The sequence below is a fragment of the Balaenoptera physalus genome (genome assembly GCF_965194825.1).
Source record: "Balaenoptera physalus genome assembly, chromosome: 16".
NCBI lineage: Eukaryota > Metazoa > Chordata > Mammalia > Artiodactyla > Balaenopteridae > Balaenoptera > Balaenoptera physalus.
The window spans coordinates 89,098,276-89,123,299 of record NC_138898.1 but is presented as its reverse complement, the minus strand read 5'-3'; the positions used below and the strand labels follow the sequence as shown (position 1 = coordinate 89,123,299).

The following is a 25,024-nucleotide window of genomic DNA, read 5'->3' as shown; positions in this document are numbered from 1 at the left end:
CCCTCATGTGAAGCCCACCCCTCTCTGAGCCCCAGCATGAGGCGATGCGTCATCAGACCCCATCCCTGCCCCCTCAGCCGCAGCCCTGGGACTCTTCCATCGGCTCCTCCTCCACCTGGAATGCTGTCTCTTCTGGTGGACACAATCCCCCACAGCTGGGCTGTCAGCGCTCCCTGCCCCGACCAGGCCTCCGCCCGAGGCTGCCACTCCCCATCACCGCCCCGGGCCACGTCCCCTCCTGGGACCCCCACCCCAGACTCTCCCCTCAGTTCTCCCCCTCCGGGCCCGACCACGCTGCTTCAGCCTCCTGGGCCTGCTCTTCTTCTCTATAGGACCTTGAACCTGGGCCCTCCCTGCCATTACCTCACACAGAGAAACCCAGATGGCTCACTGGGGTGGACGGAATGACGGGCCCACTTCTTGGTCCCCGCCTGCACCCACACCCCTGCCACAGCTTCACCATGGGTGGAGTGGACTTCCCACCTCTTGACCTTGGGCGTGGCCACGTGACCTGTTCTGGCCAATGGACGAGGGTAGAAGTGCTTGAATCTGAACCTAGCGAGGTCTCAGGAGGCCTCACTGGTTCCCACTCTCCCTCTCGAGCCTCTGGCAGCACGGCCGTGAGAAGAACACACCCTGACCAGCCCAGCGGTCCAGGTGGCGCAGAGCTGTCCCTGCATCAGTGCATCCCGTTATCATGGGAGCAAGCCCAGCTGAGGTCACCCTGCTGTCCTGCTGACAACTTATTGCCACCCTCCATTGAGTCTGAGCACTTGGTTGTTACACAGCAATAGCTGACAGATACACTCCCAAGCAGGTGACAGAGCTCCTCAGGGCTGGCTCTGCTCCTCCTCTCGATCCATCCCCACCCCCACCTAATTCATGTCCTCAACCTCAAACTCCAGACCCCCAGATCCAAGTGCCTACTGGATGTCACCCCCCTGGGATGTCCTCCGAGCATCCCAGACTCCAGCCAGCAAAGCCCAGTTGCTCCCCTCTGAGACCCATCTCGATGACAGCTTCTCCCCCCCACCTGCCAATACCCATCCACACCCCTTCTCTTCTCCTCATCTGCTCATACAGCCCATGTACTCTCCCTCCTAACGCACTCAAACCCACCCCATCTCCCTCCCAGCTGCCCATTCCCTGCCCCTCCCCATGCCAGCTCAGGCCCTAGTAACTGCCCTGGGAGAACCTCCTGCACCCCCATATTCCAGGCCCAAGCCAACACAGCATCGTGGGCACTCACCGGGAGTTAGTGGCCTCTCCACAGCCCCGCCTCGTGGCAGGTGCTCATCCTCAGAGAAGCTCGAGTCCTGGTTGGGCTCAAAGTCCTCCTCGGCAGCCATGCTCTCCATCAGCTTGCTCACGGCTCCCCCCTTCCCCCGGTTCTGGGGACAGAGCAAGAAAGACCAACGGCTTAGGACACGGCATCCCAGTCCTGCCCGGCTAGGACCCTCCCTGGAAAGCCGGGGTCACAGTCAGGCCACGGTGGAGTCTGCCACATGGGGGGACTGGGGTCCCAGCTGGGCTCACCCCCCAGGCCAGAGGGAGGACGAAATGGGCTGAGGCAGCGCCTCCAGCCACACGAGGGATCTGCGGGCATGGGGGTGGGGCACACCCAGGGACGCCTCCGTCTGTCAACCAAGCAAAGCAATTCACCCAAGCCTGGGGCCCCATGGGAAACCTCACCTCCTTCTTCACCTCCTTCCCTTTGGCTTTGGCCTTGTTCCTCTTGGCGGCGGCCGGAGAGCTGGTGTGAGGGGCCCGGGCCTCGGGGGGCAGGGCGGGAACACGGGGAGGGGGCAGCGAGGCTCCTGATCCGGCCTCCTTCCCTTTCTTCTTCTGGGGATGAAGCGACAGAGTGGCCGTCAGAGGGCAGAGAGGGCCCAGGCCCCGCCGCTCACCGTCCAGAGAGAGGACAAAGCACCCTCCCTCTCCTGGCAAGTATTTCTGGTTTCAATCTTGTTTTATTACTACTATATATTACTTATTGTAAAAAAAAAAAACCAAAACACCGAAGTGTATATACGTGAGTTCCTCTCCAACGATCCCACCAACCACAGAGGTAACTAGAGGAACTAATAACAGCACGGTGTGTCCTTCCAGAACTTTCCGCAAGCACACATAACCATGTAAACATGCTGGCTATGCAGACACATCTGTGCATACACAGTACTTTTTTTTTTAAACACAGATGGGAATTTACCAAAAATTCTGCTTTGCAACTTTTTCCCCCTAGTATGTCTGGTAGACACAGAGGTGGTGGCCTCACTTTTTATTCTAAACAGCTGCCCAAGGTGCCTTGATGGGGGGACCCGAGATTCATCTGACCACCCACCTCTGTTTTTTCCTCTGCTGGATGGTGCCACGAAAAACAACACTACCGATTAGTTCTACAGGTATATTCCTGGAAGGAGCATTTAGAACCGTACACCCACGGCCCGACTGCTTCCGGAGGCCTGCGTTACTTTCCTCTTGCCCCAGAAGTGTGGGGTGCCACATCCACACCAGCTCAAAGCCCCCAGGGTGGCTCAGGGACGCTCCCCACGCTGGGGGAGCGGAAACTGGGCCAGCGTACAGGGACTGTGCGTGGCTTCACTTATCAGAGCAAAAGAGTGGAAACAACCTAGATATCCAGCAACCTGGTGCGTCCGTAGATACAGTTACAAGCTTTTATCACAGCGGCTGAGGGTCCTGTTCTGAGGAAGAGGTGACAGCACAGGAAATGGAAGTGATGATACTTTGTATAAGAAGCAGGTTCAGGCTACAAAGGTGACGGGCGGTGGGGGCAGGGGTCACTTTATGCCTTTTTAAAAGCGACGTGCCTAACGACCAACGACCAAGTCATGGGGCCAGGGGAGATGGAGAATTAAGACACAGAAAAAAGGAAGACTGGGCGAATGTTACCAAGACAACAGCAGAAGTCACAGCTTCCACATCAGACGAGTGAAATCCAAACCCAACAGCATTAAAAGGAAAAAAGTGGGAAATGTTAGAGCGATAAAAGGTATTCATTTAAATCTCTATTTGGGGGGAGAAATATGTATTTTTTATATACACACACACACATTATATTTTCTTGTTTCTGGTGCATGTTTTAATCCTGTGCACATTTCTGAAATCAGAAGGCATCCTGGGGGTTGAAGGACTGTTTGTCATGTGGTTATGTCTCCTCTTCCCCTGACTTCTGTTATTAAATAGACAGCTTGTCTTATGGGGCACATCTTTGCAACTGTACACATAGTGGGGCAGGGGAAATGGACAGCAAAAAATGAAAAGTTATCTCTGTATGGAATTTAATTTTTTTCCTTTTCTTTATCATGCAAATTACTGTTACAATCAGATAAAACTGACAACTTTTTCTTTCCCATTGACCAGAAAGCCCATTTCTGGGAAGATTTTTTTTTTTTTTTAATTAAAAAACCCCAAAACTGACAAGTTCTGTACACAGAACAGATATGTTCATTGCTGTGGTAATTACGATGGCAAAATACCATCATCAACCAAATCACCAATGGCTTACTAGCATGGTTGACGGCGGGAGATGTTGAAAACCACAGGATAGCAAGATGGTGGAATGTTATTCAGCCATTTAGAGACAGTGATTTAAAAAAAAGTAAAATAAAAGCTCATGCCATATGGGAATGCACAAGATCTAACGCCAAATGTAAACAGCAGGATACAAAAGTGTATCTCACAAAACTATGAACACCGGTTGTTCCTGGAGTGATTTCCTTGGTGTCTGACTTCTCCTTTGGTTGACAATTAATCTGTTCTCTTCCAGTCTCTGACTGTGTCATCAGAAGGCTGGGATCAGGTGAGCGAGCCCCTGGTCCCTCTCCCCAACAGAAGGTGCCATCTTGGGAAAGGCCCAAGGAGGCTGGTGGCCCTGTGGTTAAGGCCCAGGCTCTGGTGCTAGACCCCCAGTGTTGAAAGCTCAGCTCTGATGATCATTAGCTGCTGGGCTAACTGGGCAGGTTCCAGGACCACCTGTAAGGTGCAGTTAATATGAGTAAGTAACCTACCTCATATGGTTTTGTAAGTAGTCATCTGTGACATCAAAAGAAATATATATTTGGTCCCTGCCCCTGTTCCTGACACAGAGCTCCTAAATCCCTTGGAATTTCCTGGGTCATAGGAGTGAGCGCCTTTTGTTCTAATAAGGTGACTCTTGGTGAGCCCCTATATGGCTTCAGGATGGGGCCTGGTCACCAGAAAGACCAGCCACAACTAAAAGCTTGAAACTTTCAGCCCCCCCCGCATCCTCCAGGGAGGGGAGAGGGGCTGGAGGTTGAGTTACTAATAGGTCATGCCTCTGTGATAAAGCCTCCATAAAAACCCCTCAACGACGGGGTTCAGAGAGCTCAGGGTTGGTGAACACGCCGAGGAGGGCAGTGTGCCCGGAGAGGTCATGGGAGCTCTGCACCCCTTCCCACCCACCTTGCTCTGTGCATCTCCTCCATCTGGCTGTTCCTGAGTTGCATCCTTTACAGTAAACCGTAACAGTAAGTAAAGTGTTTTCCCGAGTTCTGTCATTCTGGTGAATTATCGACCGGAGGAGAGGGGTCATGAAAATACTTGATTTATAGCTGGTTGGTCAAAAAGCACAGGTGACAACCTGGGACTTGCGACTGGCATCTGGAGTGGGGATGGGGTGGGGGCAGTCCTGTGGGACTGAGCCCTTCACTGTGGGGTCTGCACCAACCCCGGGGAGTTAGTGTCAGATGTGCTGTGAGCAGAGGCAACGCGTTTCCCTTTACCAACACATTAAGTATACGTGGCAAAGTGGTTAGAACACGCCTGGCCCCTACCACGGGTCACCCCGTATAATCATCATCATTATGTATTATTGGAGCGCGTTCTCTCCAAGGATCAGAAAAACCTGAGATGGCTTCAGCCATGAGAAAACAAGAACAAGAGATCCCTGTGGATGACACTGAAATGCAGCCCCTTCCTCACTACCACCCATTATCAGGAAATTGATGCGAAGCCTGGTCCCTTTTTGTGGCTTTGTCTAGAATGACACTGTTATTTGAGGGTTTGCCTTCCATCAGGGACGTGGAGTAGAGAGGCCTGAGTCAGAGACCACTGTCGCGAGCTGGCCATTAGGTCTGAATGCGACCACCTAAAGAGTGAACTACTGGCCGTGAGCTTCCTAGCAGCCACTGCAAGAAGAGTAACAGGGCTAAAAAAAAAAGAAGGATGACAGGTCTAATCATCACTGAGTTCTTGAAAAGCAGGTGTTCTCAACCTGCGGTGTCTGTGGAGAGAATTCAGGGACCTCTGAACCATGGATGGGGAAAAAGAAATCCCATCTCTATTTTCCCTAACCTCTCAAGAAATGAGGTTTTCCTTTGGGTGGGAGAGCTAAGACTTTGTCACCAACAGCAATCACTGTCATGTAGCGCATGACAGTTACGGCAGAGACCTTGAAATATCATCTGAGCTCATCAGTTCACACGACAACACTTGCTAGCCCGGCTGCCAGGTGTCCTTATCAAAGACGCTCATCAAGGGGCACCCAGAGGAGTGCCCAGCACAGAGGTCTTCGGTAGGTGGGTGACTGCGTTTCAGGGTCACCACTGCCCTTCGGGGTCTCTGCGCCTCGCCCAGGTCTGAGAACTCTACTCCGAGACAGGAGGTCCAAGGGCCCCCGCCCCGCGCCGGGCCCTACCTTCCTGGGGTCCTTCCTGTCCTTCGCGCGGCCGGCGTCCTTGCGCGGGCTGGGCGGGCCGGCCTTGCCGCAGCGGCCGGGCTTGGTGGCAGCCGGCGCGACGCTGCTGGGCGCGGGCACGGCCGAGGCGTCGTGCAAGAAGATGCGCTCACTGCGCCGCCGCGTCCACAGGTCGTCATCGCTGGCCTCGGGCCCCGCCTCCAGGCCAGGCTCCTTGGGGCCCCGCGGCTTGCGGGCCTTGCGCCCCTTCTCGGCCGCCAGCTTGGCCTTGTCGGGGCTGCCGGGGCCCCGGGTGCCGGGCGCAGCCAGGGCAGGACCTGGCTCCCCCAGCCCCTTCTTGGGCCGCAGCAGCCCAGCAGGCGACCGCTTCCGCACCTTGACCTCGCTCTCCGAGTCGGTGTACTCGAACTCCGTGCCTGCACGTGGGTGAGGGAGGGGCTGTGGACAGGGACTCCCGGGCCCCCACTTCCCACCCACCCACCCAGCCGCCCTGGCCACCAGGAGGAAGGCCACAGCCCAGCCCTCCTGCAGGGGACCGTGTCACCATGGGAGGCTTCAACCCGGCTCGGGGAAGGAACCTGAGGCCCAGAGGAGGAGGGCTTCCGGCCGCATGCTTGTGAGCGGCAGACCCTGCTGGCCCCTCCCGTCCCAACCCCCCCCTGGCTACCCAGACTCTGCTCCGGACCCCTCACCCCAAGAGCATCGTCTGGGAACGTGAAGATTCCTGCCTGGGCACGTGTGAGCTCCCCTGCTCCTCCTGTGCCTCCACAGGAGTCCCAGAAGCCAGGGCCTGTGAGCCGGGGAGGGCCCACAGCTGTAGGGGCAGCGGCTCTAAGGGAGGAAGGTGGGAAAGCCCGCACAAAATCCCCGAGCCCAGAGGGGCCTCCGCTCTGCTTCCTGGTGCCACTTCTCAGAGCTGGGAGGTCCCTGGCACACACTCCCCTTTCTAGAGGACAGGCTTCCCCAGAACCCACACAGCCCTGGGGCCCAGCCCCTCCCCTCACCCCCGAAGCCGCCCCTTCCCACAGCCGGGGGGCCCATTTCCCTCTGCTGCAGGGCAGCCCTGAGCCTAGGGCCCAGCTCCTGGGCTCCTTGAATGCACAACCTCTCACCGGGATCCGCTGTCCTCTGTCCTCTTAAACCCCCAGGTCTTTGCTCCTGCTGGCCCTCTGCCCAGAGCACCATCTCTCCCCTGACCTCTACCTGGACAGCTGCAGCCTCCTTTCTGAGAAGACCCACTGTGCGCCCTGGGGAGTCCTCTGGCCATCCCTCCATCACCACAGGCACACAGCCCACTGCAGAGGTCCCATCTGTGTTTGTCTATCTCGTCCTGCTCTGCCCCCAGAAATAGATCCCCAAGTTCTCCTGGAGCCCCCAACGCTGTACAGCTCAGAGCCTGGCCCAGAGCTGGTGGCCAGGGAAAGAATCTAAACGGGGGAGTTAATGGTGCTTCTCCCCGTGGGGAGAATGAGGAGGGCCTGCCTCCTCCAGGCAGACCCCGGGGATGAGATGTCCGTGACAGCCCTGGGCTGACCACCCCAGCGAAGGACTTGCCCTGGGTCCCAGAGCAATGAGCTGGGAAGCCAGGGCTGGACCCCAGGCCTTCGGAGCCTTGAGCAGCCAGCAGCCTGGCCAAAAAGGCTCCTGCGGGACGCCCAGCCCCATCACCCCAACAGATGCAGCCGCAGTTTCAAGGGTGGGGCCGGGAGGAAGGTGCACTTGCAAAGCTTAATGATCCTGTTAATTAATCTTTTGTTAACAGAGCTGTGGGGGGAGGCAGCTGGGGGCTTTCGTGGCTAATTAGGGTGCAGGCCATAAAACATCACCGGCTTTGCCAGTCCTGCTTTTGGGTATGACAGAATGAGACCCCACCTGACGACAGCCGCCTGCAGAAAACCTAGATGCACACAGAATACTGCAGGTACCTGCAGAGGGAGCCAGTACAGGACAGTGCACAGAGCAGTGACCAGGAGTGGACACTCGCTTGGAAGAGGGGAGGGTGGAGCCTCAAGGGTAAGATGGCGTCAGAAATAAATATTTATGAGACCCATGGGGCAGCACGAACGGTGCCTGGCACAGAGGAAGCGGGCTCTGTCAGGGTCCTGCGGTGACGACAGGCATGAGGCCCGGAAAGAGGGGAGGATCCGCCGTGGCCTCGCTGCGGGACAGGACGGAGCAGGGAGTAGAACCCACGTCCTTGACTCCCAACCAGCGTCCTGTGCAACTGCCTCCTCCCCAAAAAAACAGGCAGTAAAGGAGGAACAAAGGAACAAAAAAACAGACCAAAAAAAATAGACAAAAAGTAATGAAGAAAAGAGTAAAGACACAAACAGATGCAAAGTCAAGGGATAAAAAAAGACATACGATATTAACAGAAACCAAGGAAGAGCTGTAGGGGCTATACAGACATACCTCACTTTATTGAGCTTTGCAGATACTGCATCTTTTTACAAATTCAAGATTTGTGGCAACTCTGCATCGGGCAAGTCTATCGGCACCATTTTTCCAACAGTGTTTGTTCACTTCATATCTCCGTGTCACATTTTGGTAATTCTCACAATATTTCAAACTTTTTCATTATTATTATTATATTATATTATTATATTTGTTATGTTATATCTGTCATCAGTTACCTTTGGTGTCACTACTAAGACTCAATGAAGGCTCAGATGATGGTTAGCAATTTTTAGCAATAAAGTATTTTTTAATTAAGGCATGTACCTTTTTTTTAAACATAATGCTACTGCACCCTTAAGACTACAGTATAGTGTAAACGTAACTTTGATACATACTGGGAAACTAAAACATTTGTGTGACTCGCTTTATTGTGATGTTGGCTTTATTGTGTTGGTCTAAACCCACAATTATCTCTGAGGTATGTCTGTACTTTTATCGGACAAAACAGATTTTAAGATAAAAATCTAGAGACAAAGAAGGACATTTTAAAATGATGAAATAGTCAATCCATCAAGAGGACATAAACAAATGTGAACATAATCCAGAGACATATAAAAAAGATTATACACCATGACCAAGTGGGATATATCCCAGGAATGCAAGGTTGGTTTGACATTCTTTAAAAAAAAAAAATCAATGTAATACACCATATTAATAGGATAAAGGATAAAAACCACATGAACACAACAACAGACACAGAAAAAGTAACTGACAAAATCTAACACCCTTTCATGATAAAATCACTCAACAAATGAGAAATAGAAGGAAACTTCCTCAACCTGACAAAGGACATCTATGAAAAAATCCACCACTAACATCATACTTAATGGTAAAAGAATGAGTATTTTCTCCCTAAGATATCTAGAGGGCAGGAAAAAGAACCAAACAAGACAAAGATATCTATTCTCACCACTTCTATTCAATATCGCATGGGAGATTCTAGCCAGAGCAATTAGGCAAGAAAAATAAAAGGAATACACACTGGAAAGGAAGACATTAACACTATCTCTATTTGTAGATGACATGATCTTGTATATCAGCGGTCCCCAACCTTTTTGGCACCAGGGACTGGTTTCATGGAAGACAATTTTTCCACGGATTGGAGGGGGGGATGATTCAGCCGGTAATGCGAGCCATGGGGAGAGATGGGGAGCGGCAGATGAAGCTTCGCTCACTCACTCGCCCGCCACACACCTCCTGCAGTGCGGCCCAGTTCCTAACAGGTTGCGGACCAGTATCGGTCCACTGCCTGAGGGTTGGGGACCCCTGTTGTATATAGAAAATCCTAAGGAATCTACTAAAAAGCTTTTAGAAATAAATGAGGTTAGCAAAGTTGCAAGACCCAAGATTAATTTACAAAAATCAATTATATTTCTATACATTAGCAACGAATACTCCAAAAATGAAAAGAATTCCATTTATAATAGCATCAAAAAGAATACTTAGAAATAAATTTAACAAGAGAAATGCAAGACTCATACAATGAAAACTACAAAACATTGCTGAAAGAAATTAAAGACCCAAATAAATGGAAAGACATTCCATGTTCATGGACTGAAAATCTTACATTGTTGAGAAGTCAATACTTCCTAGTATTATCTACTAATTCAACACAATTCTTATCAGAATCCCAGATGGCTTTTTTGCAGAAATGGATAAACTGATCCTAAAATCCATATGGAAGTGCAAGGGACTCTGAAGCACCAATCTTGAAAAAGAACAACAAAGATGGAGGACTCATACTTCCCAGTTTCAAAGCTTCCTACAATAATTCCCACGGTAATCAAGATAATGTGGTACTGGCGTAAGGACATATAGATCAATGGAATAGAACTGAATGTCCGGAAATAATCCTTCATATTTATTTTCAACTGTTCAACTGATTTTTGACAGGGGCGCCAGGAGCATTTGATGAGGAAAGAACAGACTTTTCAACACATGATACTGAGGCAAATGGATCTCCACATGCAAAAAACCCCTACATCACTCGCACACAAAAGTAACTCAAAATGGATCACAGACCTAAATGTAACTCTCAAACTATAAAACTCTTAAGAGAAAACAGGACTAAATCTTTGCGACCTTGAATCAGGCAATACTTTCTGACATATAATACCAGAAGTACAAGTGACATCAGAAGAAATAGATAAATTGGATTTCATCAAAATTAAAATTTTTTGTTTTAAACAACACTATAAAGAAAGTGAAACAGGGACTTTCCTGGTGGCACAGTGGTTAAGAATCCACACACAGGTTTGATCCCTGGGCCAGGAAGATCCCACATGCCACGGAGCAACTAAGCCCGTGCACCACAACTACTGAAGCCCACGCGCCCTAGAGCCTGTGCGCAGCAACTACTGAAGCCCGCATGCTCTAGGGTCTGTGTGCCGCAAGTACGGAGCCTGCAGGGTGCAACTACTGAAGCCCGCACGCCTAGAGCCCGAGCTCCGCAACAAGAGAGGCCACTGCAATGAGAAGCCCATGCACCGCAACGAAGAGTAGCCCCCGCTCGCCGCGAATAGAGAAAGCCCGAGCGCAGCAATGAAGACCCAACACAGCCAAAAATAAATCTTAAATTTTAAAAATAAATAAATAAATAGAAGAAATGGGAAGTGGTTGAAAATTATACCCAAAGAAAAAGGAAGTAAGGAAGGAAATAACAAAGAGCTGAAATCAGTAACTTATAGCCACACTGATCAAGAAATAAAGAGAGGAGAAACAAATTATCTGTATCAGCAATGAAAAAGGAAACATCACCACAGACCCTTAGGACACTGAAAGTATTAAAAGGGGAAATTCTGAACTCTCTGCCAATACGCTTGACAATCTGGATGAAACGGATGTTTGGGGCAAGTGCGGAGGCCTGAAGGCTCTGGGATGGCTGGTGCGAACGGGTGGGGTGGAGGCTGTGGACAGGACGATGCTTTCTGAGCAGCCAGTCTGAGGGTGGAGGGCCAGACAGGTGCAATCTGTCCAGAGGGCAATGGGAGCCAGTCAGAGGTCCTACACAGAGAAGTGGCCTGGTCAAGTGTGAGCTTTGAGGAAAAGCCCTGCAGCTGCTTCTGTGTAGAGAACACCCAAGAGGGGTAGGCCTGGATGGAGCCAGGCCCGAAGCCCCCAGGGGACAATGGCAGAACATGGGGGTAAGAGAGAGAGAAGGGAGAGGAAGGAGGCAGGGCAGGGCCTGGAGCCTGGTGTGGACTCCGGGGAGACAGTGACATCACCCCAGAGATGGGGTCTCGGGAGGTGGTGCAGGCCACTGGGAATGGGCTTTGGTCCTGAAGCCTGTGGAGTGCATGAAACCAGGGCAGCTGGGGGAGGCCTGGGGGGCAGCAGGGTAGCACCCAGTGCCCATTCTCCTGGCCCCAGCCCCTGCCAGGAGGGCCTCATGTATACCGCTTGAGGCTCAAAAGAGGGCAAGGAGGCCGGAGAAGCCAGGCCAAGGACCTGCCCCTACTGAGGCCAGGCGAGCTCACAGCCTGAACACATGCAGGACCATCTCAGTCTCAAACACCAACCCCAGGTGAAGGTGGGCTGGGTCCATGTTGGGAGAGTTGGCCCCGTGAGAATGGGAGTGGGCCCAGGAGAGGGTCCCAAGACGTCTGTCTGTCCCAAGAAGGCAAGGATATGATTGGAGATGCAGAAAGAGGAAGTGGGGCCAGGACAAGGCGGAGCCTCCTGCCCGAGTGTTAGTGCCAGCTGCCTCTGTCTGCCCATCCAGGCCGTGGGATGGTAAGACTGGCTCACAGCGACCCAGCACCTGGCCGGCCACCCCCACTAATGACCTCCTGCAGGCTGCAACCCCAGGCCCCAGGAGTCCCTCCCTGTCTGGGCCAGTGCATCTCACTGAATGAAACCCCTCTACTGCCCCAAGTGTAAAGAGCTTCCCCTTCTTCCAAAAGGCTGCATGGCCTGTTCCTTCCACCTGCCCCTTGATTTCTTCTACGTACGCTTGGCCACCTCCCACTTCTCTGTCGCGGCTCAACCAGAGTGTCGCCAACCTGGAGTGGCCTCCCTGACCCCCCAGGCTGGATCAGGGGCCCCCCGTGGGCTCCCACAGCCCCGCGGGCTGCAGATCCGAGGCCTCTGCTTCCCGGAGCTGCCTGAAGTGGGGGGATCGGGCACCTGAAGTGGGGGGATCACGTGCTGTTTGCTGGCAGCATCAACAGTGAAGGTCACTGCACAGTTGTGGAGACCCCTCAAAGGGAGTGGCAGGCCACAGCCGCCGTAACCAGCGCCCTCTGCTGAGGACACGGCTGGCCCAGGAGGCAGGGCTCCCAGCTTACCTAAGCCTCGGATGCCCCATCGGGAGGACGGGGCAGCGGTACCCAACTCCCTGCAGCCCATCCGCTGGCACTTACCCATCAGGCTCTGCCGCTCCTCCTTCTTGCGGGCCTTCTGCTTGGCCTCCAGCTGCACCACCGACAGGGACGGGCCCACGGTGGGGCTGGGGAGGGCGCTGGCGGCGAAGCGGGCCAGCAGGCCCAGCCCACTCTCCTCCAGGCCTGGCGACAGGGCCCGCTCCCGGGCCCCCAGCCTGAAGCCTCCGGCGGCCTCGTCCTCCTCCTCGTCCAGCTCATCCTCCTCGTCGTCCTCCTCCTCCTCGGAGCTCTCATCTGGCGTGCAGAAAACAGGGAGCGAGTCAGAGCCCCGGCCTGAGCCTGCGCCACCCCCCACCGCCCCCCCTCAGCTGGGGCACCAGCGAGGGGGGCCTTGGCTCCAGCCCAGCTCCTCACTCCTCGCCAGCCCACAAGTCCCCCTGATGGCCCGGTGCCCCCATCAAAGCGAGCCCAAGACCTGGGCATCCTGGACAGCCCAGAGGTGGGCATCAGCTTTGGGAGTCGAGTGTGTTTCTGCAAGGGGAGCACCAACATGCACCTGTGCTGCAGGGGGGGGACGGACACACGGACAAGGACTGGAGACAGCGCTCTCCACGGTCTCACGCGCACACACGCGCACACACACGCCCCGACGCACAACATGAAGGCTGGGGAAGGGGGCAGGGGGGGAGAGGAGGAAAGAGGCGAAGGCGGGGCAGAGAGGGGAGGGGGGGCCCTGGGGGCTCGGGCTGAGGCTCTGGACACAGGCACCGGGGGGCAGTTTCACCAGCGGGAGCCCTGGCGGCTGGCAGCAGGAGAAGGTGGAGTTTGGTCTCTTCTTGGGGGGTGGGGGGCTCCCATGGTGGAAACCCTGAGCAGGCTCTGGGCTCCAAAGTTGACTCCCAGCAACACGCCCGCACTGGGAAGCCTGGGGCAAATCCCTGGCCCTCTCTGAGCCGCTAGTTTCTTATCTGTGAAAATCTCATCTCATCGCAACCCAGGGAGCCACAAGCGGGCTACGTCTTTTGACCCACGGGAGCAGGAAGGGGGCAGGGGGCGGGTGCACTCGGCTCCAGGAGGCCGAGGCTCCACGGTCAGGGGCTCAGGCAGCAGAGCAGGATTCGAACCCGGGGCGGGCTGGCTCATCACCCGCAGTCTAGTGCAAAGAAACTAAGGAAGCCCCAGCCTGTCTCCCCGGTTGAAGAGAGACAAGCTTCTCCCCAGAAACTGGCCCTACCGCCCGAGGATCTGCAGCCCTGAGCCCAGCTCGGGCCATCGGGACAAAGGAGGGGCGAGCCGTGGGCCCGGCGGCCACAGCAGGGAGGATGGCGCTCCCTGCATGTGAACTAAGCCCTCACCAAAAAGAGAGACCTTCTGCAGGTACAGGCTTGCTTCCTGCCTTTCCAGGGACACAGCCCAGCCAACCCCACAAGGGCGGCGGGTGGGAGGGCGCCCAGTACCTCTGTCAAGGAGCCGCCGAGGGACACCTGCCAGGGGGTGCCTGTCTGCCCAGGGCGCTGGGAGTGTGAAGGTGGCTCTGAGGCCGCTGGCCAAGGGCAGGGCCAGGCCAGGCTGGAAACAACTCTCCAGCAAGAAGAGGCTGGAGGAAAATGAGCTGTCATCTCTCCGTATCGTCTGGGGGCAGGGAGTCTGGGCCCAGAGGGGCACAGGTCCTGGACGATGGCCAACTCCACATTCTCCTGCCAACGCCCCAAGACGCCTGGCTGCTGGGGTGCAGCTAGCGGCTGAGAGTGGTGGCCCCAGCGGTGCCTGTGAGGACAGGGTTCGGTCTGCCCACTCATCCGAGGGAGCCCTCAGCGAGGGAAGCAGACAAGAGCTCAAGGAACGCCCGAAGGGAGTCGAGAGAGGAAGGAGGCAGAGAGAGAGGAGGTTTGTTAAGAGGAGTGAGAAGACGGAGACCCGGCTCCCAGAGCGATGGATGCAGCGGGATGGAGGCCAGCGGGGCGGGCAGGCGGCAGGCAGGCAGTGCACACTTGCGACCCATTCACATAGCGGACGTCACGTGGCTCTGTCTCCGCCCAGTGGGCCACAGCGGCAAAGCAGGCTAAGTGTAGGCAGACTGTAGGCAGCGCCCGGGTCCCCCACCTCAGGCAGGCCCCCCCCCCGGGGCTGGCCGAGCTGAGCAGGGGGGTGGGCGGGGGGCTGGCTGGGGTGGGGCACGGGGTTGGACATGGGGCCAGCTTTCCCTTCTAGAGGTGGCCCTTCCCGGGGCTGCTCAGGTGTGGGGACTCCAGAACTCTCTCCTGCCCAGCATTCTCTATCGGCTGGGTTGGGCTGGCTCTGGGTTTCTGGATGTCTGGAATGTCCACATCGGATCCCAGAAAGCCAGCAGCGGCCCCCAACCCAGCACCCTGAGATGGAAGAATGGTTGGAAAGCAGAAGGCCGAAAAAAGGTGTGCTTTCCAGGAAATGCTGATGCGGGTAATCGTGGTCTCCTGAGGCCCTCCCCGCCCCCTGCTCCCGAGAGCCTGACAGCCTGCCAGGGCCGCCTCCGACGGTGGCTGGTCTGCTCAGGCCGGGGTCCGAGGGCTAGGGGCAGCGGAGGGGGTCTCAGGACCAGGAAAGCCTTTCTGGAGGTGTCCACACCTAAGGCGACAGAGTTTGCCAAGGGCAGGGGGAGAAAAAGTCCCAACAAAGAAACCCGCGGAAATGCAGAAAAACTTTTTTTCATAGAAAAAACTCTTGGCTCAGTACGTGGGGTTGGCTGTTGTCACTCGGTTTGGTTTTCCAAAACCCGATCCATAAATGCCAAAGCGATCCGCTGCTGCCATAGCCGATGGGGGCAAACCCCGAGGAGGGGGGGAGCAGAGGGGACACAAAGAAAAGGGTTTTGCCTACCTACGGAGCAACGAGCCAGGCTCGGACCCAAGCTCAGTGACCCGCTGCGCCGTCTGCCCTACTCCCAGCCTTCGCTTTGCGTCCAGAGTGCAGCGTGAGAGCAAATGCAAGAGACCAAAACAGACATTCAAAGCATCATGGGTAGGGGTCAAGGGTGAAGGTATGGTCAAGCTGCTGGGGGAGAAAGCAGACACACTAGAAAAGCCAAGCCAATTAGGTGTTTTAGTACCAGATGTCAGTAAGGCCCTATTACCCAAATATCCCTTTCAAGACCTGACCAGCGGTCTGGGTGCAGTGGGGACCCCCTCCCCTCGCCCCCTGCACTCCCCCTTATCTGGGCTCCGTCCGCTGTTGTGTCTGGCCCTGGTTTGCGGGACCCTGGCTCCCTCTGCCCATTCTGGGCAAAGGGCCCCTCACTACGAGATCTGCGGGGCTGCCTGCTTCTCTATGGGGTCTGGGCTGGAGCACGAGAGCTCCAAAACTTGGAAGCTGGAACTCTGGCTTTAATAGGGGGGAGGAGGCATGGGGGGCCAGCCCAGAAGACGGGGAGAGGGGAATGGCGAACTAGCCAGACTGGTCCACCGAGGCCCAGGTTGGGGGAGGCCTCGGAAGACGAGGCCGGCTGGAGGGCTGGTAGCACGGGTTGGGGGAGGCCTCGGAAGACGAGGCCGGCTGGAGGGCTGGTGGCCCGGGTTGTACGTGCTGAGGCACGGCAGCAGCACGGGAGAACGAGTGCCCCGGGAGCACCCGGCCCCCGTCCACGTCGTCTCCAGGTCACCCAAAATGTACCCCAGCCAGAGCGCCAGGGTCTAGGCTCTGACCCCCAGGTGCTGCTACCCAGGCTCTGGGATCCCTAAAGGGGGTCCACCCTGAAGCAAATCCAAAAGCAGGGCGAGAAGCACTTAAGGACCGGCTGGCTGCCTCGCCCCACCCCCGCCAGGACATTTGTGACTGGAGGTCCTGGAAGGCTGAGACACTTCTAACCCAGAAGTTGAATTCTGACGTTGGGGAAATGAGAGCCAGGGCGCTCACAGAGGTCCCTGAGGCCAACCCCCTCTTCGTGAGTGAGCTTGAGAGCAGACGAGCCTGGGACTCGCAGTGAGCTTTGCCCCCCAACACGGCAATGAAGCCTTTTGAATTTCACAACAAAACTCAGGGACAGCAAGTGGTCTTGACCCTGCACTGCCTACATGCCCTTGGAAACAGAAACATGCGTTAGAAAATGAGTGTTTGCAAATATTTTTTAACCACTGTTGCGTAAGAATAGAGCTTTAAGAAAACAAAAGACAAACAAACAAGCAGGTTAAAAAAAAAAAAAGGATGAAGGTGAAAGCAGTTGACTTTAAACCTGAAAAATGAAAGGCATGCCAATAGCTACCAGGGATATTTGAATAATAGAGAGAGCGCAGACTGCATTATTCCATCTACCCCTTCTGGGGTAGGGGTGGGGAAGGGGGTGAGGGGGGCAGGAGGAACAAAATGAGGGAAGCGGCAACCTAATGGTCTAGTCAGGACACAGCAAGAGAGACAAGGCACACGGGTTTAGTTAAAAATGAACTCGATATGTTTAATAAAGCTTGGTATTACCAAAATCGAGGTACAAACATCAAGTCACACGCCCACACGACAGAATTCCGTTTACAAAATGTCCCCGGGGAGGGAGGCCTCCACGGGCCCCTCCGGGAGGACCCACCCAGGCCTGCGGTCCAGGCGGCAGGGGAGGCGAGGGGAGGGGACAAGAGAGGAAGACTAAAAACAGTCCGTATAAAAGCTCAAAAAGAGCCAGCCAATGGTCTTATCACAATGATACAGGTACAAATAAAAACAAAAACAAAAAGACTCGGGCTGATAAAGCAGGCTACGCTGCCAAGAACCAGACAGCCGCCCTGGCCGGCCATCCCGGCGGCGCCGCGGCCGCCCTCCCCGCCTCGCTCGCGCTCGCGCTCGCACTCACTCTCTCGCTAGGACACACGGGAGGTACTGTGTGTTTGGAGCTAGTAACCTTGGTCAAACGAGTCCTCCGAGGAATCGCTGAAGGAGGAACGGGCCTCGACCTCTTGAAGCAGCAAACAAAACGGCTGCTTCCTGCCGGCGGCCGGCTTGGGCTTCAGAGTCCGGGCGGCCGCCAGGCCCCTCTTGGTCAGCTTGGGGCCGCCGGCCGGCTTGCCGCTCTTCGCCACCATGCCGCACAGGATGGAAGATGTCAGTTTGGAGCCGGAGGGGCCTTGGGCAGCCCACTCGTCCTTCAGGAATTCCTCCTCTTCCTCTGAGTCCGTATCTGCAGTCAAAGTAGTTTTTAATAGAGATAAGTCACAGAGCGCCGGGGGAGGGAGGGGGCTGGTGTCTTTCTTCCATTATTCTCAGCGCTTTTGAGAACAATCTCCTACTCGCCAGACAGAGAGGTCCAGATGCCTACCGGCCGTGGAACCAGCTGAGTTCCGCCGCCTGGAGCCCTCCTCCCGACCCGGGTCTCGCCTCTCACCCGCGGGGCCTCTGAGCTGCAGGCGTCTTCCGTGCGTTTGGACCCAGGCTCCTTCTAGGCCGGCTGCGGCCAGCATCCCCCACCACAGGGCCACTCTCAGGAAGGTCTCTGCCCCGGGCACAGAGATCACCGCCATGTCCTGTCTACCCCATGGGGCTGCAGCCGGCCCAGAGGCCCCTTGTGGGGAGGGACGAGGCCTAGGAGGGGAAGGGCTCAGAGCCATTCTTTCCCAAAACACCAGCTCCCAGTGGTGTGCAGGGCCAGCGGGCGCAGGCTCACGATGGCGATCGCACACGCCCGTGCCCAGCCCCCTGCTCAGCAATGTCAGGACGGCGGCTTGAACAGTTACGCCAAAGAAACAGGCACATGATATTGCAATGATATCCGGGCTGCTGTCCTCCCACCCTTTCCCTATCAGAGAACCAGGTTACCGGTACACTGCCGCCGGCTTCCCACAAGTCTCCAGCCTTACTATACGGGTGAGGCCTTCCTGAGAGAGATCACCCAGCTCTGGGGAAGGGGGCTGTCAAACGGGCACAGCTCTGGCCCCTACCAATCCCACCCCGGGCATATACCACTTTGATCCGTTTTACATGTGCAGCTGTTAAGCAAGATTTCGTCGGATGGAAAGGCTCTACAGTCAAAGACTGTGGTCCCTTGATCTGGTAAAATCCACCCCAACCATGGGCAACGTTAATGGACGCAGCTACAGCTCTGGCACACCAGCTCTCTCCAAGTCCAAGAAAAACTGTGTGTGTGTGTGAGGTGTGCGTGGGTGTGTGTGTGTGGTAGGTGTGTGTGTGTGCTGTGTGCATTGTTTTTGTGTGTGGCGTGTGTGGAGGGTGTGCGGGGGTGTCTGGGGGGATGTGGGGTGTGTGTGTAGTGTGTGCGTGAGTGTGGTGTGTGTATGTGGTGTGTGGTGTGTGCATGAGTGTGGTGTGTGTGGTGTGTGTGCGTGTGTGATGTGCGTGGGTGTGGTGTGTGGGGGGGCTGTGTAGGGTGTGTGTGTGGTGTGTGTGTGCGTGCGTTGTGTGTGGTGTGTGCGTCTGTGGTGTGTGTGTGGTGTGTGTTTGTGGTGTGGGGGTGTGTGTGGTGTGCGTGGGGTGGGGTGTGTGCATGAGTGTGGTGTGTGTGTGGTGTATGTGCGTGGGTGTGGTGTGGGGGTATGTGGGGGGGTGTGTGACTGCGGTGTGTGTGTCTGTGGTGTGTGTGTGTGCACGTGTATGGTGTGTGCATGAGTATGGGGTGTGTGTGTGGTGTGTGTGTGTGGTGTGTCTGTGCACACGTGTATGGTGTGCGTGATGCGTGGTGTGTGTGGTGTGTGTGTGGTGTGCATGTGTGTGTGGTGTGCGTGGGTGTGGGGTGGGGGTGTGTGGGGTGTGTGTGGTGTGTGCATGAGTGTGGTGTGTGTGTGGTGTGTGTGGTGTGTGTGGTGTGCGTGGGTGTGGTGTGTGTGGGGGTGTGGGGTGTGTGTGTGCGTGTGTGTGCGTGAGTGGGTGTGCGTGTGTGTGCGTGTGGTGTGTGTGGTGTGTGGTGTGTGGTGTGTGGTGTGTGTGTGGTGTGTGAGTGTGGTGTGTGGGGTGTGTGCATGTGTGTGGTGTGTGTGTGTAGTGTGTGGTGTGTGGTGTGTGGTGTGTGTGTGGTGTGTGCGGGGGTATGGTGTGGGGGTGTGGTGTGTGTGCATGGTGTGTGTGTGGTGTCTGTGGTGTGTGGTGTGCATGGTGTGTGTGTGTGGTGTCTGTGGTGTGTGGTGTGCGTGGGTGTGGTGGGGGTGTGTCTGTGGTGTGTGGGGGGTGTGTGTGTGAGTGTGGTGTGTGCGTGTGTGTGGTGTGTGGTGTGTGTGTGGGGGGTGTGGTGTGTGTGGGGGGTGTGGTGTGTGTGGGGGGTGTGTGCGTGTGTGCATGAGTGTGGTGTGTGTGGTGTGCATGGGTGTGGTGTGTGTGTGGTGTGTGTGGGGGGGTGTGTGTGCGTGTGTGTGGTGTGTGCATGAGTGGTGTGTGTGGTATGTGTGGTGTGCGTGGGTGTGGTGTGGGGTGTGTGGGGGGTGTGTGCGTGTGTGTGCGTGAGTGTGGTGTGTGTGTGTGTAGTGTGTGGTGTGTGGGGGGGTGTGTCTGTGGTGTGTGCGTGTGGGTGTGGGTGTGTGGGGGGTATATGTGGGGTGTGCGTGTGCGTGTGTGTGCATGAGTGTGATGTGTGTGTGGGGGGTGTGTAGGGGTGTGGTGTGGGGGTGTGGTGTGTGTGCATGGTGTGTGTGTGGTGTCTGTGGTGTGTGTGGTGTGCGTGGGTGTGGTGGGGGTGTGTCTGTGGTGTGTGTGCGCGTGTGTGTGGTGTGGGGGGGGGTGTGGTGTGGGGAGTGTGTGTGCATGAGTGTGGTGTGTGGTGTGTGTGGGCGTGTGCGTGTTGGGGGACAGGGGTCCTCTGGCCGCCTCCTCCAACGTCCATGCTTTCCACTCTAAAACCCCAACTGCAGGACGGCCTGACGACTCTGGGGAGGACACAGGCGAGCCTCCGCCCGTGCCCTGGCCACAGCTCTCCCGCCCGTGTACTCCATCCCGTCCTTCCTGAGGCCACATCCCAGGCTGGAGGCGTGCGAGCGTCAGGACGACCAGCTTGGCTTCTCCCCAGAACCCGCCAAGCATGCCACCCAACCCCTACAACCCAACGTGGAAAAGCAAGAGAGCAGCGTGCTCTCTTCCCACCTCCTGCAGACGCAGCACCTCTCTGCTGGAAACACCCCGACCTCTTCACGACTGTGCGTGCACTCTCCGAGACCGCGAACAGCAAAAAAGCCAGAGTAGAAAAGAGAGACACGCTCTCTCCACAGCCAGCTGCGTATCACGACCGTCAGCTAACTGGAGACACGCCTTCCGACCTCCCCGTGGCAATGATAACCCATTTCTCTCACGGGGACAGTGCAGTTTCAGACAAAGGCCTAACAGGTAGACCAGCACTTGGAACGCCGGCTTGCACGCATGCGCACATCTGCTGCAGTAGACTCAGCAGCTCGGAGGCCTCAGCTTCTCTCTGGCCTCTAGCCTGTACCCCGCCACATCCACCTGCGAGTGGGGAGGAGTGGAGGATTCTCCCAGCAACCCGCCGGGCCACATCCATCGACCACTGTCCCCTGAAAGATCAAAGGAGGAGCAATCCTCCCCCACTCCCTCTTCAATATTCCAAAATGAACAGAGGAAAGAAAGCCCTTCTCTCCTCCTTCAGGGCTGCAAGTCCCTAAAACTGGTCCACAGTGGCCAGGGGCCTGGGCCATGCTGCTTGGCTCACACCCACCCGAACCCGAGGGCCGGGAAGCTTCGGCAATCGAACACGTCCTCAGTACCCAAGGCACAAAAGGAGCTGCTTGCCCCAACGCCTATCTGAGCATCAACCCTGGAGACCCGGGGCAATCAAAGCCACGAACCTTAAAAATAAACCAAAAAAACCCCCAGCAGCAGCTTAACCTCATGCCAGGTGCCAGATCCAGCTCTTCTCCCACGTGAGCTCACCTAGGGCTGCCGAAAGCCCCCTGTATCTTAACTCCAAATCCATAAAGACTTTCTTCACTGTAACCTTAATGGGATCCTTTTTTACACTTCACGTTCAACACCCCCAACCCCGTGAACTCGGCAGAGCCAGCCAAAGGCCCAGTCACACAGGTCCACGCAGTCAACAATGAAAAAGCCTGCCACCCCCTCACGGCCTGGGCTCGCCTCAGAACCAACCCCGCTGACAGGGACCAGGAGGCAAGAAGCCCCTCCCCGGCCGTGCCGCAGCGGGCACAGTACCGATACCCACCCATCCTGGGCACTGCGCGTTCCGCCCACAAATACTTACTGAGCACCTATTACATACTAGACGGCGGGCTTTGGGCCACCAGAGGCCACAGAGAGCCGGCGGGGCGTCGGAGTTCGTGTGGGGGGGCAAGGCTGCCCGGCTCCGGAAAACCACGCTCCCAGAGTTCCCAGAGAAGCAGCTCCAATGCCACAGGCTCCGGTTAAAGCTCAGTCCCTCAATCCCACCAGCTGTTACGTTTCAGGGGCCCGAAAGCCGCCTGAGGCCGGCGGCTGCTGTGCGGGCAGCGCACAGGCCGCGCCCATGATGACAGGACGTCTTGCACAGTTGAGGCGGACAGGCTGGGCCTGACCCTGGCCCGACCTCAGGATCTATCCTCAGGAACAACACGGTTTAACCACTTGGAGGACTGTCGCAAAGACAAAGAGAAATACCGCCCAGACAGCTCTGGCGTGCGCTCCATAGACACTGTTCTCACCAACACCGGGCCGGAGGATAGACAGCCGCCTGCGGGCCGCGGGGTCCGGGTCATCTCTACGGTTCTCACGACCGGCCGCTCTAGACCGAGAAGCCGCCAACTCTGTGGTACACGGCCTCCACACCGACGGCTTTCGGGCACCGAAAGGGCGGGGGGGGGGCTTCCGCTCCCACCCGCCCGCCAATCACAAGCACCCACCAATCATAGGTGGCCGCCCAGCGCGGCGCCCGCCAATCACAGGCACTTCCGCTTCCGGCCTGGGCGGGGCCCGCACAGAGGCGGAAAATAGACCTTCGCGGTTTGGAGGCCGAGAGAGAGGCGGGAGAGAGACCTTTCGAGCTTTCGAGGCTGAAAGAGGAGGAGGAAAGAGGAGGAAGAAAAATAAGAGCGGCCCTGAGGCGGCGCGGCCCGCTACTTACTGTAGGAGTAGCTGCTCACTTCCGAGGCGAACGGGGAGTGGGCCGACTTGGGCTGGCCTCTGGCCTTGAACCCCACCTCCATCTTCCTGGCTTTGGCGGCCCTTTTGTGTTTACCTTCTCGGGAGGCTTTCAGAGACAGGCTGAGGCCTTTGGCCAGCGCCTTCCTGTCCTTGCCCAGCAGGCTGTCGTAGGGCGTCAAGTACCTGCCGCAGACCCCACTCGTCTTTGATTTCCCCCCAGAAGTGTCCGAGAACTTGAAGGGCGACTTCAACTTGTCCTGCTTTGTGAGGGAGAGGGCTTTGTCCAGCTTGCTTGCCAACTGCTCCTGGTCGCTGGCCATCTTCTTCTTCTTAATCTTTAGCTGGAAAGGGAAGTTGGGAAGTCACAGGTTAAGACGGTTGACCAAACACTGGGTCTCCATGCACGAGCTCTGACGAACCCCAGCTCCTTCTCCCTGCCTCTGTGGCTTCTGGCAAGTCGCTTAACTCCTCTTAGCCTCAGTTCCTCTACTCTGTAACATGGGGGTAATTATGCACAGGCATCAGTGGGTTGTTCTGAAGACGAACTGAGAAAAGGCACATGAAGCACTTATTAAATAGCCGTCACTGTGGTTATAGTTATCAGTGACACGGGCATTGCCACTGGCTCTCCACGGCGCTACCTGGTGCCTCCTAGGGGAAGCGCTCGAAGCAAGCACTGCTGCCGCAGAGTGGGAGAAGGCGGCTGGATTAAGGGAGGAGGGATGAACCCAAGATGGAAAACCCAGATCACGGCACAGCTGATCTGCTTATCTCAATCGCCTAAAGCAGGTGATGAAGACGGCTGCACAGCACAGCCCGAATCAGCCCATCCAGCTAAATGGGCTAAAGCTGCCGAGAAAATGCCTTGAGTGTGCCCTGGATGCCTGAAGCAGAAAGAACGATTAGAGATTTCACAGATAAATTCCTGCTTGCGCGTCTCTCCTCCGCTGTAGTCCTTTGTTGTTGAAACCTGCCATTTCAATGGCCCTCATTTGAACACTTTATCGCTATTTTCTTTAATCAGGTAACAATTCATAAGGAGAGAAAAGTTGGGATAGTGTCAATGAAACCACGAAAGTGTCCTTCACAATTCGAGAGTACAGAGGATCCTGACGTACAAACTGGCTCTCTCCCCTCCGCCTGGACCCAGTGTCCCCTATGGGAGTCCTTCCCTCTGACTGCCGAGTCAACCAAAACAGCCCCCTCCCACAGGGCTTTTACTGGGAGGGATGACACGGTGCGTAAGCATTTAGCAATGAGGGCCTTAAGTGGATGATTTCAATGCTCTGCAGAAAGAAGAAAAATCAAGGTGTTGGCTCTCACCCCCTTACCTCAGGACAGCTCACAGAGGAAATTACAATGGCATCAAGCCCTTGTTTCCTCAAACTACAGAGTGCTGAAGCTGCTCATTAAACTCTTATACTGTGAAACAACAGAGTAATTGCATTACTTGGTTAAGAACCTGCAGTCTCTCTTCTCGGCTTCAGCACCGGGTCACGGAGCACACACACACAGAGCTCCACCTGAGGCTGTGTTACTTTGGTGGTCTCTGACCTCCCCTGAGCCTCACTCTCCCCCTCTGCACAATGAGGAACATTGGAGGAGGGTCGCTCTGGCACTAAGGCAACCACCTCCAGTTTCCGTGCAGCAGCAGGGCCAGCAGGCCTGCAAAGGGAGCGTGAACTCCGGCACTCCCTCCAGACATTCCGCCCCAAGCCAGCAGCACACCTGGAAGACGGGGCGGGGCCACTGACCTGACTCATGAAGTCTGAAGAGGCTTCGTGCTCGTCCCAAGGCTGGCTCCTCCCCCTGGCTTTCCCGGTCCCTCCAAGGGCATCGTGGTCTTCCTCAGGCCCCTTGTGTCTCTTCCTCATCCCTGCTCCCAGCTCATAGTCGTCCGAGGTCAGCAGGGGCTTGCCGCTCAGCCTGAAACCCAGATGCACCACCGGTCAGCGCCCCGGCCAGGCAGCACTCACGGGCTGGGGGTCCGCCCTTGTGGCCCTGAAGGGTGGGCTCTGGATGTCGACGCACAGACCGTGACGACAGAGTGACGAGTCTGGGGAGACGGAGCCTCTAGCACTATGGCGCCGGGATTCTGGGATACTTGTGAAGGAGGCAGAATGAGAGTTTAGTGGGGAAAAAAGAAGAACTTCTCGAAAGCAGTGTATCCTCTGCTGGCCTCTTTCTCTCTCGTGCTCCTTCACATACACACTCATACACATATCTTTACACCGTCAGATACCTCTGTACCAAAACATGCCAAGACCAAGGATCAGGAATGCCACGGAAATCCACCAGGATGGGAGGGGGATTAAGATCAAGAGCTACTATGAAGGAAGAGCCGCTGGCTGGTCTCCTGTACCCCTAGGAGCGTAAGCAGTCGGGCCATGGTCCTGGTCCGAAGGCCTCTTGCCTGCTCTAAGCTAAACCCTCACAAGTAATAATAATAATAATTTTTACTTGGTACTGCGTGTCTTGTTCCATGTCTGTGCTTTATACTTTAACCACAAAACAATGCTTTGTTCTA

The 25,024-nt window shown here is 55.9% G+C and overlaps 1 protein-coding gene across 10 annotated transcripts in view; it reads right to left on the bottom strand.

Moving 5' to 3' along the window:
• The window catches only part of TNRC18 (trinucleotide repeat containing 18), an 89,559-nt gene that overhangs the window by 15,221 nt on the left and 49,314 nt on the right, over window positions 1–25,024 (bottom strand). For 9 of the 10 annotated variants that reach the window (XM_082431528.1, XM_082431533.1, XM_082431526.1 and 6 more), the window contains 7 exons: window positions 24,252–24,423; window positions 22,478–22,838; window positions 17,315–17,590; window positions 12,496–12,750; window positions 5,678–6,093; window positions 1,693–1,845; window positions 1,250–1,391 (listed from right to left, as the gene is read on the bottom strand). In XM_082431528.1, coding sequence (XP_082287654.1) covers window positions 1,250–1,391; window positions 1,693–1,845; window positions 5,678–6,093; window positions 12,496–12,750; window positions 17,315–17,590; window positions 22,478–22,838; window positions 24,252–24,423 — 1,775 coding nt within the window. Of the gene's footprint in view, window positions 1–1,249; window positions 1,392–1,692; window positions 1,846–5,677; window positions 6,094–12,495; window positions 12,751–16,853; window positions 17,591–22,477; window positions 22,839–24,251; window positions 24,424–25,024 lie in introns of those variants that run through there. The other variant, XM_082431527.1, reaches the window with a different exon arrangement.